The sequence below is a fragment of the Pleurodeles waltl genome, chromosome 7, assembly GCF_031143425.1.
Source record: "Pleurodeles waltl isolate 20211129_DDA chromosome 7, aPleWal1.hap1.20221129, whole genome shotgun sequence".
Lineage (NCBI taxonomy): Eukaryota > Metazoa > Chordata > Amphibia > Caudata > Salamandridae > Pleurodeles > Pleurodeles waltl.
In genome coordinates this window covers 569,943,483-569,959,036 of record NC_090446.1, presented here as the reverse complement: position 1 = coordinate 569,959,036, position 15,554 = coordinate 569,943,483, and the positions used below count along the sequence as shown (strand labels likewise).

The 15,554-nt window shown below is 45.0% G+C and overlaps 1 protein-coding gene across 5 annotated transcripts; it reads left to right on the top strand.

Annotated features, from left to right (window-relative positions):
* Positions 1-230: 230 nt before the first annotated feature.
* Positions 231-14,373, top strand: LOC138304362 (claudin-6-like). 5 transcript variants are annotated; one of them, XM_069244347.1, is made up of 2 exons: positions 231-317; positions 13,446-14,373. In XM_069244347.1, the coding sequence occupies exon 2, from the start codon at positions 13,473-13,475 to the stop codon at positions 14,112-14,114; it is 642 nt and encodes a 213-aa protein (XP_069100448.1). In that variant the 5' UTR covers positions 231-317; positions 13,446-13,472; the 3' UTR covers positions 14,115-14,373. The 5 variants fall into 5 exon arrangements, with proteins under 5 accessions (XP_069100448.1, XP_069100447.1, XP_069100445.1 ...); XM_069244346.1 differs by having other exon boundaries at positions 286-317; positions 13,443-14,373; XM_069244344.1 differs by lacking the exon at positions 231-317 and adding an exon at positions 353-504 and having other exon boundaries at positions 13,443-14,373.
* The last annotated feature ends 1,181 nt before the right edge of the window (positions 14,374-15,554 follow it).

Below are 15,554 nucleotides of genomic sequence, written 5' to 3'. Positions count from 1 at the left end.
CTCACGCGTGTGCTTGTGACTGGGAAACGGACGTGCGCTCTCGGCCTTTACTAGTGTCTGAAAGTAGTGGAACTTTGCAAGAAGACAACGTTCAGTCCCTCCCTTTGTTCACCCCATGGTTTGAAAGTGCCCAACCTGGGACGCCTTAGTTGTGGCTGTGTTGGGGTTGGTTGGAAATTCTTCGGAATGTCGCCGACTGGTTCCTGTGGACAGAACGCGTGTGACGTCACCGGTAATGGCAGCGCTGTGGGCCTTCCATATAAACCCTGGTGGACGATGGGGGAATTAGTTCCGGGCAGAGAGAGTTGTTTCTTCAGGTGAGATGTAGAACTGCTGCGTTTGTGTTGTCATTGTGGGAGCTTTTGGAATTTAATTTAGCAGTTTTTGTTCTTATTAGCTTCCCCTTCTTTTTTTTGTCTGAGGTCTTTAATGGTTGGTGATGTATTATATTTACCGTTTTTTAACCTAACCTGCAGATCTCTAGATTTAAGGGCCTGCTATATTGTAAGTGCTCTTTCCATCGGTGTTCGAGCGTTTGATTTACGTGGTATGCAATTAGAGGGTGTTATGTTAATGCTATTCTAGTTTCCAGTAGTTTGTTTTTGATTTGCCTTTTGTTGTATTGGTTTTGTGCGTGTCGTAATTAATTGTTTACTATATTGCAAGGGGTTGTGGGTGTTATATATATATATATATATATATATATATATATATATATTTTTAGTTAACTGTAGGTTGGTGTCCCAGCTCTCGACAGATATACAACGAACTGTTTTGCCCTTTTTGTATATATAAGCACCCTCTCGCTTTCATAGTGTTCTTTCATTCTATTCTTTGGTCCGTAAGCGCGTTTTTTTGTAGCCGCTTCCACCCATAGTAAATTGTATCGCCCTAGATGGGCCACACCTGCTGGTCTGTAAGGTACATCGATGTTGCCCTTAACCAGAAGAGCGGATCCTGTTGTCTCCCGGCTATAGAGTGCTTTAAGTGCTCGCAGTAAACCTAATAAAAGGTGCGCACTTTTAATCCGCAGCCTTTAGCCCCTTCTCCTGGGCTGTTTCTCGGCTCCGCTCTGTTAGTTGGCGGGGAGTCGCTTTAGGAAGGGTGTGTGTGTGTGTGTGTGTGTGTGTGTGTGTGTGTGTTTTGGGTGTTATTCATTCAGACCATCACTAGACTGCAATGTAGACTAGTGTTGGGGCAGTTAATTTGGATAACACACGTGCTAACAAGGACTCGTAATTGGAAAGCCCGGTTCGTTTTGACTCTCTCCACTCTTTTAGTAGCTGTCCCCGGCCTCCACATTCAAATATTGCGAACAGGGAAACTAATAACCCTCTCGCGTGGAAGGTACTAGGCGTTCCTATCAAAAGAAAACGGGTGGTAGGTAATTCAGTCGTCTCAATACTTGCCTTCCACCAGTAGTCGCCTCGTCTGGCCTGTAGGTGTCGCTGAGACTTAAGTATACGTTTTGGTATGATTCTCTGTGTTAATTATTTTTATGGTCAGACTTCCCCCCCCCCCCCCCCCCATAACTAAACCTGTAAGATGGAGATGTAATGTGGCCCAACTGCCAGAGCTGCAGACTTTAGCACTGAAGAACCATTTGGTTCGAGTCCCAGCGTCAGTTCGCCTTCCTGTGATTTCGGGCAAATAACTTGACTCCCCTTGCCAAAAAAACGAACCTTTTGTGTTATGTGATGCTCGTCTAAAGCGAATGTAGTTTTGCGAAAATCGCGCCATATAAAGCTGCAAAAATACATTTGAAATAAAATTGGAAAAAAATGGAAACACCTTTAACATACTTCTGGGGAAACTCGAGGGGTCGGTAAGGTGGTAATTGAAATGCATTGTTTGCACTGGAAATAAACATTTTCAAATAAATTCAGTCACTAGTCTCGTGAGATAGTAAATCATGGATTTCTCACGAATAACTCGGACAAAAAAATCGAAGCGACTAAGTTGGCTTCTAGGCACTGACATGATTCCGGGTCCCCTGTGGATTTCAGCTTAGTCTTTCTTTTCGGATTTCTCTAAATGATTTAACCCACCTGACAAGGTGCTTGCCTGTTGAATAGTTTACCTGGCCTCTGTTGTGTTTGAGCACATGGGTGCAGTACACTTTGAATGGTTTCTTGGTGCTAATGAGGACGTGTAGAAACCACCTGCACGCGAGAAGTAACCTTGCTGCTTTCTAGTAAAGCCCGGGATGTCCAGGAGCTGTGACGGGTAGTGCCTGCCCATACCCCCGCGCCAGTCCCAGTATTTTCTCTTCACGGTGCCGCAGAAAACACCCTAAATAATATACCAGACTGTGTGTGTGTACGCTATTCAGTAGCGTGGCAATGTTGACATGCACCCCCGTGCAGGCAAGGATGTCACCCTGATCAGTTTGGTAATGCTAGGCCATAATTCGGTCCATAGTGCCTTCGACCCTGGGGCCCCGGTGCCACAGAACCTGTCGCGCTGTTGATGGCTACAATCCCGTTGCTAGTGATACCATGTGATGTCGTGAAATAATCACCATGTAGCATAAAAAGCCACTTCATTAAGGCAGATTTGTAGTTAAGCTTATCATTCTAATACAACATAGTGATGTTTATACTAATGCATGAAATTCCTGACAACCCCCCCTCACTTAAACAACTTCCTCAAGGTGAACAAACCTTTCCCTAAAAAAAATCCCCCATCCCGAAACCTCATTCTCTTCCACTTGGGGCCCTCTCACATTCCCCAGTTTCTCTCTCGTCTCACCAAGCACCCCTTGGTGAGACCGCCGTGTCATGCTCCAAAGCCTCAATCTCCGTCTCTCCACCCTGGGGGGTGGATTTCTCCTCCCCACCGAGTCCAAACTACTGCCACCCAGGAAAACCCCAAGGGGTGTTTTTCTGCCCCCCGTCCCCCCCCAAAAAGCTCTGTCGTGGGAAAAATTTATTTATGAACTCCTTTATACTACACCTTCTAATTTCGGTGTATCTACTATATCCCTCAATTCCATCATATAGTAAGTATTGTCAAACTGAGACAAAAGTGGTGACATGAAGGGATCCCAGCGTGCAGCTCCAGGGCAACAAGCGCATCCGTTGTGAACAGCAGTGGTGCCTTTGTCTTACTGAAAAATCCATTTGTAATGGACCATGTTACTGGTCACTTTTCTCATTTCTCCAAACTTTCACAGTCAGCCTCTCATCTTGGCTTTCATTCCTTAATCACCTTTTTTATGCTATGAACAGTTCACTAAATAGCTTATTTTTCCAGCGCTGCTCCCCTTCAACATATTTGGGCCTCCCTTACACCAGCACCACTGTCACTTACCTGTTATTCTTATTTCTATTGTTCTGAGTTTCCTCGCTACCTATTCCGGTTCTATTTTCTTAATGCCACTTCTGCCCTCCAGTTTCTTTGAGTTTCCTCCTTAAACACAAGCTTATGTCCATCATGCTGCCATCATGATCCCTTACACCCCCCCACTTGTTCTGACAGTTTCTCCATCTCCTCTTTCTTCCGAGTTTCTTTGCACCTCAATCTCTCATTATTTCAATTTGTTCCAATTTGCTTCTTCCCTCTACCTCTCCAATCTCTCCACTTAATCTTAATTTCCACTTTATTATTCTCACTTTGCATCTCTCAATGCTACTTTCATCACTCTCTACCTCCTGATCTTCTTGCTTCTGCTGGGCCTGATTTAGAACTCTGGGGACAGGTTACTCGTCACAAAGGTAATGGATAGCCCATCTACCGGAATCTAAATCCAACGAGATTTTGTCAGACGAGCTATCCCTCACCATTGTGAGTAACCTGTCTGCAGAGTTATAAATCCTGAATTTAGTTTTGGTAATTCATAGTGCTTGGAGTAAAGAGGTAAATCGGGGGGGACTGCACCATAGAAAACGATATGTGGGTGGGTCATTTGCACGGTCTCACTTTCTGAGTCTGGGGCAGATCACAAACGCCCTAGGCTGGGTTCGCTACTTTCCTCCATCGGTGCACTCGCACGCGAATCAATGCCCGGAAATATTACATAAGACCATGTGAGCTGCAAGGTGCAGGAATCATGTCATCCGTGCAGAAGCATTACATGTTCAGAGTGCTTTCTCTAGGAAACACAAACTTGGAATTTAAAACGTATCCGTGGTTAGGGTTGCCTATAATAAGGATTTTCTTTCTGCTGAAATTAACTGTTTTAACACCCTTGGAAAAACACAAGTTTGAGGGGTGGAAAATGAGGATCTAAGCTTATGCCTTGCAGTTTGCATGCAACTCTGATAATGGTTCGTAGCTCGCTTCTATATTACGAGGATTGTAGCTAACGAACTACAATTCACAAAAGCAGTAGCCTACTGAGCTACCGCCATAAAATGCAATTCTCTGATCTGCTTGTTACACATTTGCAACAGGTTCATTAACCTCCTGTACTACTAAGTCAAAACAATGTCTAGACAAAAACCGCTCTTTCCAGCAAGTACATTAGTCATCAGTTAACTTACTGTTATTATTGTGCGGTGCAAAATGTGGGGCACCCAAAGATGTCTGCAGGCTGCTTTTGTCTCGCTGTCGTCTGATCTGACTTGAGAGCAGTGCTTAATTTGTGCTTATTGTTTCCAGTGCTGAGTACCGACACTTATTTTTGAGGGCCGGGGCTTATTTTTTTTGTTTGCCTAAAGCTCTTACTGCGAGCAAAAGACACATATGGGAAAGACGGAGGAAGGGAATAACGAAAAAGCGTCACACAGGGAGAAAGCAGAAAGCTCCAAGAGTGAGGTAAAGGGGCAGGGAGTGTCTCTTAATGGATTAAAGAGGCCCAAGATGACTTCAGGATTACGCTGCCTCAGTATCCTGTGCTTGCACACTCGCACGTATAAATGCAGCATCCGCGTGTTTAAGAGGAAGGCTTTGGGCACCGGCACCTTTAAATTTACAAATTAAGCACTGCTTGAGAGCAGTTTGCAGTGCAGCTTTCCAGTTTCCTCTCCGAGGGCCCGTTAGCGCAATTTGGAAGTACAGCAGGAAAAGAGTGAAACCGTTTTATTAACCTACAACGGAGCCCTCGCTTTCACATGAGAGCCACACTTCGCGTTTAAAAAAAAAAAAATGTTTTTGTTTTCAAATAGTTGCGTTGTTTTAAATTGTATATATTCCCAACTGCTGGATCTGTGCCCCTCCCCCTTCTGGCCTCTAAGGTGGGGGTTCCCCTGTGCTGTTAGGGCACCACATGCCCCTTAAGCTGCCCTAGCTGGTAATGCTGTTGCTTGTTCTTGTTCTGGGACCCATGTCCACTGCCCTGTCTGAGGTGAAATGTGGTTGCGCCTCTTGTGATAATTCCCTTCCAGCCAATCCTTTACACATCACACTTTTCTTGGCAGTTGACCTTCCCTGCCATTTCCTCCCTTTCCTTGCGTAAATATTCCTGCTGTGCATTTTTCATCCTTGGCGGGAATCAAATGCTCAGAGGTTGAAACTTTGGATTCAGTTAGTAATGTGGTAGAAGCATCAACAGGATTTCAACACCCCAAAAAACTTCCACACCATGACCAATGCACTGAAGAAAAACTCCAGTCGGGAAATAAAGGGTCTATTACAAGCTCAGTCATGTAGAGAGTACACAAAACCAAATTATAAAGATTCATATTCACTAAGGGTTGCCCAAGGCACTGAAATAGTTAGGCGAACTAACATTAATTAAACTAAGTATTCAAAAAGAATAAAGCATAGCATCAATAAGAATATTGGACCCACTGAAATAAAACATTTCTCAGAGTTCAGAATCATTGGTCAATTCAAATTTAGCAGGGTCAAATCTTTGGCTAGGCACAGATCAACCTTACAACTAAGCATATCAAGCAAATACATGTGTGGGGGAGAAACTCATGCAGGCAAAATCCAAAAAACGTCAATGACAACATTTTGGAAAAAACATCTTTGGCCTAATCACTAAGTTAGGCAAAAGAGAAGTAAAAAGGGAAAGAGTCAGCGTCTCAGCTCAGTCAACAGTCTTTTGAAGGGGAAAATAAGGATTTCTAAATCTAAAAGGGTGTTTTAAAAGGCATTGGCAGAGAGGGAGATACCTCTCCAAGAAATACAGCTTTCAGGGAATCTTCATCAGCAAGGCATCAGGATCAGCAAGAATCTGCTCTGGACTGCTCCAAAATTCAAATGTCCATCGTTATTTTAGATTTCACAAACCGTTCTGAGTCGTCGGATAGCTGTTCATGTTACAGTGAATAAACCTAATCCAATGGACATGAATTCTAGGACTCCAAATTGATGGTCCAACTTCTTTCCAGGTCTGGCATGGGAACATCTTCAATCCATGTGACTCCATGCATGTTTGAAAAATTGTACACAACTGGCCCAAGTTTCACACTCTTCAGTCAATGACACTACTTTCTCTCTACTTAAACAATAGAAAATATTACCAACTAGCCAAGCTTGTCATGAGAACATAACCTAGAAGAAAGTTATGTTAGGAAATGAATCCACTTTTCTTATCACAGCCTCAGATGAGAGCAGAGAACTGCATTTCTCACTATGACCATTCGTAAACTCGCTTTACTAATCACTAAACTCAATATCATTTCTGTATGTACTATTAGGCGAAATTACATTTTAACATCCGTTCTATCCTTCTAATGTGACTTAATTCAAAAGGTACTTAAGTTGAGCTTTGAAATACAAGCAATTGCACATTTAAATTGCATCTCGGTGCACCTTTCTATGTTAGTCTTTTGCTTTCATAAACTTAAACACACATGTTGATGACTCATGTGACATGAGGGACACCATTACATTCTAAGTACCCCTGGGCAGAGTTCTGATGTGCAGAACTCTGAAGAGTGCCAAACAACTCAGCTGCGATACATGGAATTCCGTGAGTAGCGGAGTTTGGGTAAGTTGTGGTGTTCACACTGATTCTTAGCACCAGGAGTTTCTCCCATGCTGTAAAATCAGTGCGAACGGCATCACGCTGATAGCCAGATGGCACTAACTTCTTTCTTCAGCTCAAGTAGATTTTCTGCTCGAGCAGCAGCTCCATCAACGCGAATAGCTGCTCTCTCAATGCGGGAGTGATTGCCCGTGTTGAGAAATCACACTCTCCACCGTGGCAATGTGTGTGGTGTGGTGGTGTGTTTTTTTTTTTTTTTTTTCGCACTCGCCAAGCCATGCGAGAGAAACTCCGCTCTGCGTCACTTCACTGAGTTTTTTTGGAATTGTGGGCAGAACTCCACCGCAGAGCAGAATTCTTCACCCACCCCTAATTTTAAGCTCTATCACTTCCGATACTGCCCGTTTGCCTTAAACCAGCCTCTTCTTTTATTTTTGCCTTAATCTCTACCTTTTGCCATTTAATGTCTTGCTTTAATACCCTCCCTGTCCCAGTAGAAGCAGACTTTTTAGTATTAGTGCCACAGGGACTAACGGTTCCTTCATGCTTCTCCAAACTAATTTGTGGGCTGTTGCCAGTTTTCTCTTTAGTGCTCCTCTGGCAGCCCACCTTGCACGTATCATTTGCGGCACTCTGTTCTTGTTGCATTGTGTTCCTGCCAAGGGCCCTTTAGACTGCCCCTCCACAACTTTCTATATATTCTTTTCACCTCATGGATGTCCACTGAAGCGCAATTAACAGCCTACTGAGGCCCAGACTTAAAACCCTCAGTGGGAACCACTCATGCCTGTCTTCTGTTACAGCAAATGCTGGTAAGCTATGCTTTCTACTCAGGCTTGCGATATAGATATATGTACTTTCAAGGTCGCGCCTAGGCAGCACACTTTCTTGACCTGTTGCATCTACTTAATGGGGCTTCAGCACACCCTCTGCTTCTAATTGGTTCTTTCATGTGCTTTTCTAAATTCCCTTGTTTTCATTGGTGAATAATTTACATTTGTCCCTCCTTTTTGTCATGCCCTGTTACATGGATCATATGTCGACCACAAATGCTAGTTTCATCACACTACTTTTTTTTTGTATTTATTTTTTTGCCTCTGCTTCATGTTTAGGATTGTTTATTGGTGGCCTACACACCATTGCTAACGCCTCTCTGTGTTGCTCTGTGGCAGGCGCTTGATTCAATTTTAATGCGCTCCCTTTGTGAACTTCCACACTACCTATCTGCTTTTTGATTGCCATTGTTTAATTTTATTTGTTACGAGGTTTTATTTTATGTGTATGTATCTCAAATCCCAGACTCTAACCCGGTCCCAAAGTCGGCAGCTCTGTATGTAACACACCATCGCTAACTTGTTATTTACAAGGAGCACTTCTAACATGGAAATCAGATCGTCCACTCCTGGACTTTTTCTTGGTAGTCTTGTGCTGAAAGTATTCTGTGCCTGGTGGAATGTTATGACATTCTTATAAATAAGATTACTTCCCAAGCACTGAAACAGATACTTGATCACCACTGACTAGAGCACAGAATTGCACTGTACCTACCACAAAGCCGGACTTCCTCTAGAAAGTACTGTCATTAATTGGCATGACACTAGACACATAAACAAAGGAGGGCTTCTAAAAGTGCGAAAAGCACAGTGCCTTGATGCTTCCTTTGTTTGAAGTGCTTTCTGTGGAATGCAACTCGCAGCTCTGTAGACTTGGTCAGCCCTTGCGCCCTGAGGATTACAGTCCCCACCCTAGCTCGACATATGGTGGACATGTTGCTGCAGCTTTGTCACAGAGCCTCGGATTACATAGGTGGCGTGCTTAACATGAACCGATGGGGAGTACCCGCGCTTATATTTGGGGGGGGGGGGGGGGGGTGCAGGGGCTGCTACTTTCTAGCATCATGCATTTATTGTGAGCAGAAGACACATATGGGCAATATGGCAGAAGAGAAAGAAGGAAAAGCATCACTAAGGGAGAAAGCTGCACTAGTTAAGTCGAGGGGCAGGGAGTGGCTGTAAACTGATTAAAGAGGCTCAAGATGGCTTTAGTGTTGGGGGTTCTCCAGGAAGCCCCGAAATTCTCCAAGCTATGATACAGGGAACCATGCAATATGAGATTGTGGGGAAGACCTTGAGGGTTTCAGAGAAGATCGGGGAAGGGAGGAATCTGGGGGGGGGGGGGGGGGGAGGAGAAGCGTACAGGAGTGGTGGCCAAACTTGAAGGAAAGCATTGGTAGCCAAGGCTAAAGGATCTGGTTTCCAACTGTTGGAAGTTGAGCCTTGAGGCAAAAAGGTCTATGGACATGGTTGGTTCTGAAGACAGAAGAAAGGAGTTTAAATATGGAAGGGTGAAAATGCCAGTCGCTTGAATCTTTGGTCCTCAAGATATTCCCATCAGCCACTAGATTCAGATTGCCCGGAAGATATTCTCCCTTGACTGAAATGTTTTTGTGGAGGCAAAACTCCCAGCGACTCTTGGCCAAGAGAGCCAAGGGTTTGGATCTTGTTCTGTCTAGGCGATTTATGTATGTTACAGCCGATAGGTAGTCCATACTGAGAAGAATGGAGCACTTTGCCATCCAGTCCTTTACAAAAGATACAGTAAAGGAACCTGCAAGCATCTCTAAACAGTTGATGTGCAGTGACGACTCCTGAACGGACCATGGACCCCCCAGTCGAGAGTGGACCACATCTTGCGCCCCAACCTGTCAGAATTGCATCTGACTCTAAGACAAGATCTGGGGCGGCAGAGAAAATTGTTCTCCCGTTACAGGCATCTAAATCACTCATCCACCATGTAAATTCTTCTCTGGACTCTGAATCTAGGATAACCTGGTCCGAATAGGCGAGACCTTTCTGAAGGTGATGGACATTCAACCTCTGAAGGGCTCTGTAATGAAGGGGACCCGGAAATATGGCTTGGATGGAGGAAGAAAGAAGGCCCACAAGATGAGCTAGCGCTCTGAGGGAAGAACAAGGGAGAGAACAAGCATGACTAATCTTTCTTTATCAAGGAAACCTTGTGCTGGGGGAGCTGAAGAAGACTCCGTACTGTTGACCAGGAACTTGAGACATTGGGAAGGGATTAGAACTGACCTTGAGAGCCCAGGTGAGACGGGAGGTCTTGCCAAAGGTTTAGTTGTGTCACGAGGGAAGACTTGCCTTGAGCCATAAGGAAGTCTTCAAGGTAGACCATGAGCCTTATTCTTTGATCTCTGAGAAAGGCCACCCCTGGTTTGAGGATTTTGGTGAAACACTGAAAGAAGGAATCTTCCCACTGAAATTGAAGAAACTTTCTGAAAGAGGGATGGACAGGAACTGAAAGGTAGGAGTCTTGAAGATCTATTCGAACCAACCAATCGTTGTGTAGGAGGAGATCTCTGAGATGGAGGATAGTTTCCATTTGAAATGATGGTATACCACGGAATTGTTGAACTCCTTTTAGATTTATAACTGGACAATGTTTTTTGTTTTTCTTCTGAACCAGAAAGATGGTGCAGAGAAACCCGGAAGGGTCGAAAGTCACTTCCTCGATAGCCTGTTTTGACAGTAAAGATTGTACCTCGTCGTGAACGAAGCAAAACTCCTCACGAGAAAAAAGAGGACGAGGAAGAAAGGACTGATGAGGAGTTTGGTATAAGTCTATGCAGTAACCTTGAACAGTTTGAATTACCCAAGGATCCGAGCTTATAGAAAGCCAAGCGTTCAAACATAAGCCCAGTCTGCCTCCTACTGGAGGAAGGCCAGAACTGGAAGTTCTTAACTGCAAGTTGCTTTCCTTTGGCTCTGTATCCCCCTGTTGCGGAACCTGCGGGGATAGAACTGGGGTTTGTACCCCTGGTAGGCGTCAAGCTGATTGGCTTGGGAGTAGGAGCCTCTGTTGATGGATTGCCCTCTTGTTGAGAAGCGGCTGGCAAAACAACTCCTGCCTTTACCAGGCCTTCCAAAAACCCGATGGGGAGGGGAAAAAAATCCTCTTCAGAGGAATGGGCTTTGTCCAAGGAGTTGAGAATAGACACGTACTTGCTAATTTCCTTAATAAAATGAGTCTCCAAAAAAGGAGGCCATCTGCATTGGGACCCTCCTCCTTGGAGGCTAAAGAGCTGAGTTGCGGATCGATTCTAAGAAGACTCTTTCATCCTTCTTGTGGAACGTAAGCGTTGGCATTGCCCAGCATACAAATTGCTTCCTGAGCCCAGTTTGAAAGGATCTCCTGATCAACTTGCGAACTTTAAATTTTTGCTTCCTCGGCCAGATCAAAGATTCTAGTCAGAGGTCCAACCAAGTCCAGTAGTCTAGCCTGGCAGTTAGACCAAGCATGATCTACCCCTTTTTTTGGGATCTTTCACAAATTTCTTAAAGAGTAGCCTATCATGGTCGATTGGGGGGGGTATCAGCCACCTTGAGGGGAAGGGAGGGCCTGGGGCATTCGGATTTTAGTTTACTTCTGGATGACTTATCTAGAGCATGTCTGAGATAAAAAGAAACCTAGAGACCTGGTCGGAGGGGGAAAACCATTCTGAGGAATTAGGATGGTGAATAGATGCGGGGTCAAACATGGGATCACCATCAGGATTAACCAGATCCTTGGGCACTAAGTGAGGGGAACTCTCATGAGGAAAAATGTTATGCCTTTTCTCCAAAGGCCCATTGAATGTTATCCCAAAGTATCTTGTAAAACGTCGTCCCATCACTGTCCGTGTCCTGTAAATGTAAAATATTAAGAAGGGAGCCCCGAAGAAATCGCCTCTCGGTTTGGAGGCCCAAACTTAGTTGAAACGCCTTTGGAGGGCTCATGAGGGGGAGCTGCACGTATCCCTCCTCTCAAAGGAGGGTTTACCTTAAATTTCTGAAGCATCTTTGATATAGAAGCTTCTAAATGTTTAGATATATCCAGCATGGACACTGAAACGGCATGTTGGACCGAATCCTTAATAAAGGATTTTAAATTGTCCTTTATGGACTGAGTTTGCTCATTCTCAGACATATTGGGAATTAGAATGGAAGAAAAAATGTAATGGATAAGGAGAAAAATATTTAAATGTCTCAGACAAACTGTGAAATGAGGGGGAAAAAACTGGCAGGAAAAAGAGTTAATTCCTTCATTGTAGAAGAGGGGGGGTGTCTGTTTATAGAAGGGCTGGCCAGGGGTGTGGTATGGGCGGGGAGAGGGCGTTACGAGGGACGGAGTCCCGAGGAAAGCCCTCACCGGCCGAGGAAGACTGGAGGAGAATTTGTCGAAATTGTGAAGGAGCCGGACAATCGTGGAATGACGACGCGAGGTAGGAATACCTCAGGGGGATCAAAAAAACATTTTGAAAAACTTTCTAAACGGGCCGCACGCACAAAAGGAGCGCATGAAAACACAAGCGAGCGCGCATACAAGCAGACTAAGCGCGAGTGAAATACCAAGAATATAAGCACATATATATAGACTATGTATAAAACGGCGAGCAGGGTACTTATCTTGACTGCGAGCAGCAAGAAAAGAGGACTTGGTGCTCTCAGTCAAGATGGTTATCAGGGGGCTCGTTATGTGATTGGTTAGCCCATTGTGATGTGTTTTTGTAGGTCGTCCCCCCACAGGGTTTCTGGGATTAGTAGTTCTTGGCTGCTATTCAATAAAGTAAAGCAGAATATGAGCCTCTGGTCTTGTAATACAATTAAGTGTACACCACAGCCAGTGGTGGATTCAGTGTTTGCCTACTGCACCATGTATTATGATGTGGGTATTTCATCTAAAGGTGCTGGTCTAAGCAGCAGCACTACCTGAATTCAAGCCAGCAGTAAGTTCATGGAACTCCTCCAAAAGCTACTCATATTGACCCTTCTTGGTATTAAAGCAAACATGAATAGTTTGACATGAGTCGTATGTCAATGTTTAGCACCTCGAGCTACCTTATTCTGCATTTGCCTTTAGTGATAAATTATAATAGTACATTGGTCCTCCCAAGCAGGAGGAGGGGGCACTTGCTTTGGTATGTCAATAGGGTGGGCTAGCCTAGTGAGTATTTCTGTCCCCCCCCCCCCAAAAGGTAAGTACTGTTACACTGCAAGTAGTATTTTGTTGCCCTGGCTTGCTGTCCCTTTAAGGCTGGGTCATAGTTAAAAAGCACACATTGTTTGACATATGGCTGTGCCATCTTTCCAGCCTCCTGGAGGGAAATGTTTCATTGAAAATTAGCATGTCCTTTTTCCAGCCACCTGATCTCGAGCAGTCTCTCTCTAAATGTCACAAAGATCCCAGTACTAAAGAGGTGAGACCTCTCCCTTAAGCAGGAAGGGGGGGTTCTTATTAGCCACTTATTTCTCCCCCCTCACCCACCAACCCCCTTGACGTTTTGGCATATTGTCAGATGGTAATATTTGACCCCAAGGACTGTCTTGCATCGTTTTGAGGCTCTGGAAGCCTTAAGGTTGTGCTTTATGTTAACTTCCTAAGCCACAAAGCCCAAGTCCTGGCAATATTTTGAATCTCTTTGATTTGACTAGGGCAGGATGTCTTGTGTACTGGCATACCCCCTTCTGACATGATGACTGTGATTGTTTTTGTTTTTTTTTGTTAGCAGATTCTATCTCTTCTACATCAAAACAAGATGGCTTCCACCGGACTCCAGATCCTCGGCATGGCCTTGGCCCTCATTGGCTGGATCGGTACTATCATTACCTGCGCTATGCCCATGTGGAGGGTGACGGCCTTCATCGGTAACAGCATTGTGGTGGCGCAAATCATCTGGGAGGGCCTGTGGATGAACTGCATCGTGCAGAGCACCGGCCAGATGCAGTGCAAGATCTACGACTCCATGTTGGCTTTGCCTCAGGACCTGCAGGCTGCCCGAGCCCTCACCGTCATCTCCATCCTTGTTGCCATCCTAGGCCTGCTGGCCAGCATTATTGGTGCCAAGTGCACCAAATGTGTAGAGGAAGAGAATGCCAAGGCCAAGATCTGCGTGGTGTCTGGAATCATCTTCGTCATTTCTGGTGTCCTGATACTGATCCCTGTCTGCTGGTCTGCCAACTCAGTTATTCGTGACTTCTACAACCCACTGGTGGTCGAAGCCCAAAAGAGGGAGCTGGGGGCTTCCCTGTATATCGGCTGGGCCTCTGCTGCCTTATTGCTGCTCGGGGGTGGCCTGCTGTGCTGCTCCTGCCCCAAAAAAGAAGAGAACTTCTCTGCCCAGTACACTGCTGCTCCCTCCCAGGCCAGGAGTAACTACTCTAGCAAGAACTATGTGTAGGCCGTGACTGAACCAGCCTGGCCTGATTGCACTGCTACTATATTAACTCTGTGCATTGTGCTGTTTGCCCGTCTTCCAGCGGCCTCCTTAGTTGAAGGCAGGGAGACTAGGTTTAAGATTCCTTATTTGCCTGGAGAAATAAAGAAGTATTTTGTGGGATTAAAACTTTAAATGCCCTTTCCTTGCACTGTACCCTGCCTTTTTTTTATATCCACATTTTTTTAAAAACAGATAAATAAAATTTGCTTTTTCAGCTGTTGAGTTGTCTGGTTTCATATGGGTGTTGTGTGTAGCAGCTGGGCAGATTTTTACACCATCAGTGGCTGGTTCATCTTCAGTTTACCAATAGGTCTTGTGTAGGAACCAGCCTTCAATCCATGGAGGGTGTAAACGGTTCTCCTGTATAGCAACCAGCCACAAACTAGAAGATACGAAGCTGACTAAGCTACAAGACTGTCTCACTGGGCCACCATTGACAAAAGTGGGGTGCACATTGGGTGACTACCTATTCCTTCGCTCTTCCTTCAGAAGAGGGTGTGAGTATTTCAAAGCATCCGAACTGGAAAGGGAAGATGAGTGACTTTCTAGTAGAAAGAGGGGGCTTCTATTGCCGGTTTTCTGTAAGGCCATTGCAAGAGAGGAACTGGTGTAGTGCTTTAGAGCCGGGGTGTTTTTAGAATTCATTCCGTCCTCAAAGTCTAGGAGGTGAATTGCCGTGTTTGTGTGGTGGCTAGTTGGATTTGTGGACGTTTAATCCTGTTCAGTGTGGTGATGGATTTTAGAGTGTGGGTGGAAGACTGAGGATGCATTTTAAGCATGATAGGTATTGGAACATTCTGTGTGGGGAGCAGAGGGACAAGAGCCATGAAGCAACCCAACGGATGTGACGGCCAGGGTTTCTACCTTAAAGGTAAGGGAAAGCATGAGGCTTGTCCTCAGCCGTAGCAATGAGTGAAGCTGAGGAGGTCTCCAGTAAAGTCTCTCGGAGAGGGAAAACATGAGTTCAGGACTGACTCCTGGGGGACATCCGTATTTCAGAAAAGTGTTATGAGCATACTGAGACGAGTGATGGGCCTAGTTGCAGTAGGAAAGAAGTGAGTGTGGAGAGGCAAGCTCCGTTAAAATGCTGGGAATGGGGCAATTGTGGGGCGGTAATACATTTCTACACATTGGTAGAGTCCAAATGTAGGTGTAAGGGAGAAGGTCAACGGGATGAGCAACAGCTAGCTGAATTATGTAGAGCAGGAGGATATCTGGAAGGTGAGATTAGACCTTGCTTTCTCGAATTAAAGGATTATGGGATTTTTAGCATTCCATGTAGATGTTAAAGTTGGTAGTGGCAGGACTTTGTAACTTGATGGCTGAAAAGTGGTGGAGGGGGTTAGCCGACAGCTATAGTAATAAACTGTGAGAACAGGTAATATGCACATTAAACAGGGG

Coding starts and splice junctions, on each gene's coding strand:
- LOC138304362 (XM_069244344.1), top strand. CDS start 430: ATGGTTGGTGATGTATTATATTTACCGTTTTTTAACCTAACCTGCAGA. Junction 505..13,442: donor ATTTAAGGGCCTGCTATATT/GTAAGTGCTCTT, acceptor TTTTTTTGTTAG/CAGATTCTATCTCTTCTACA.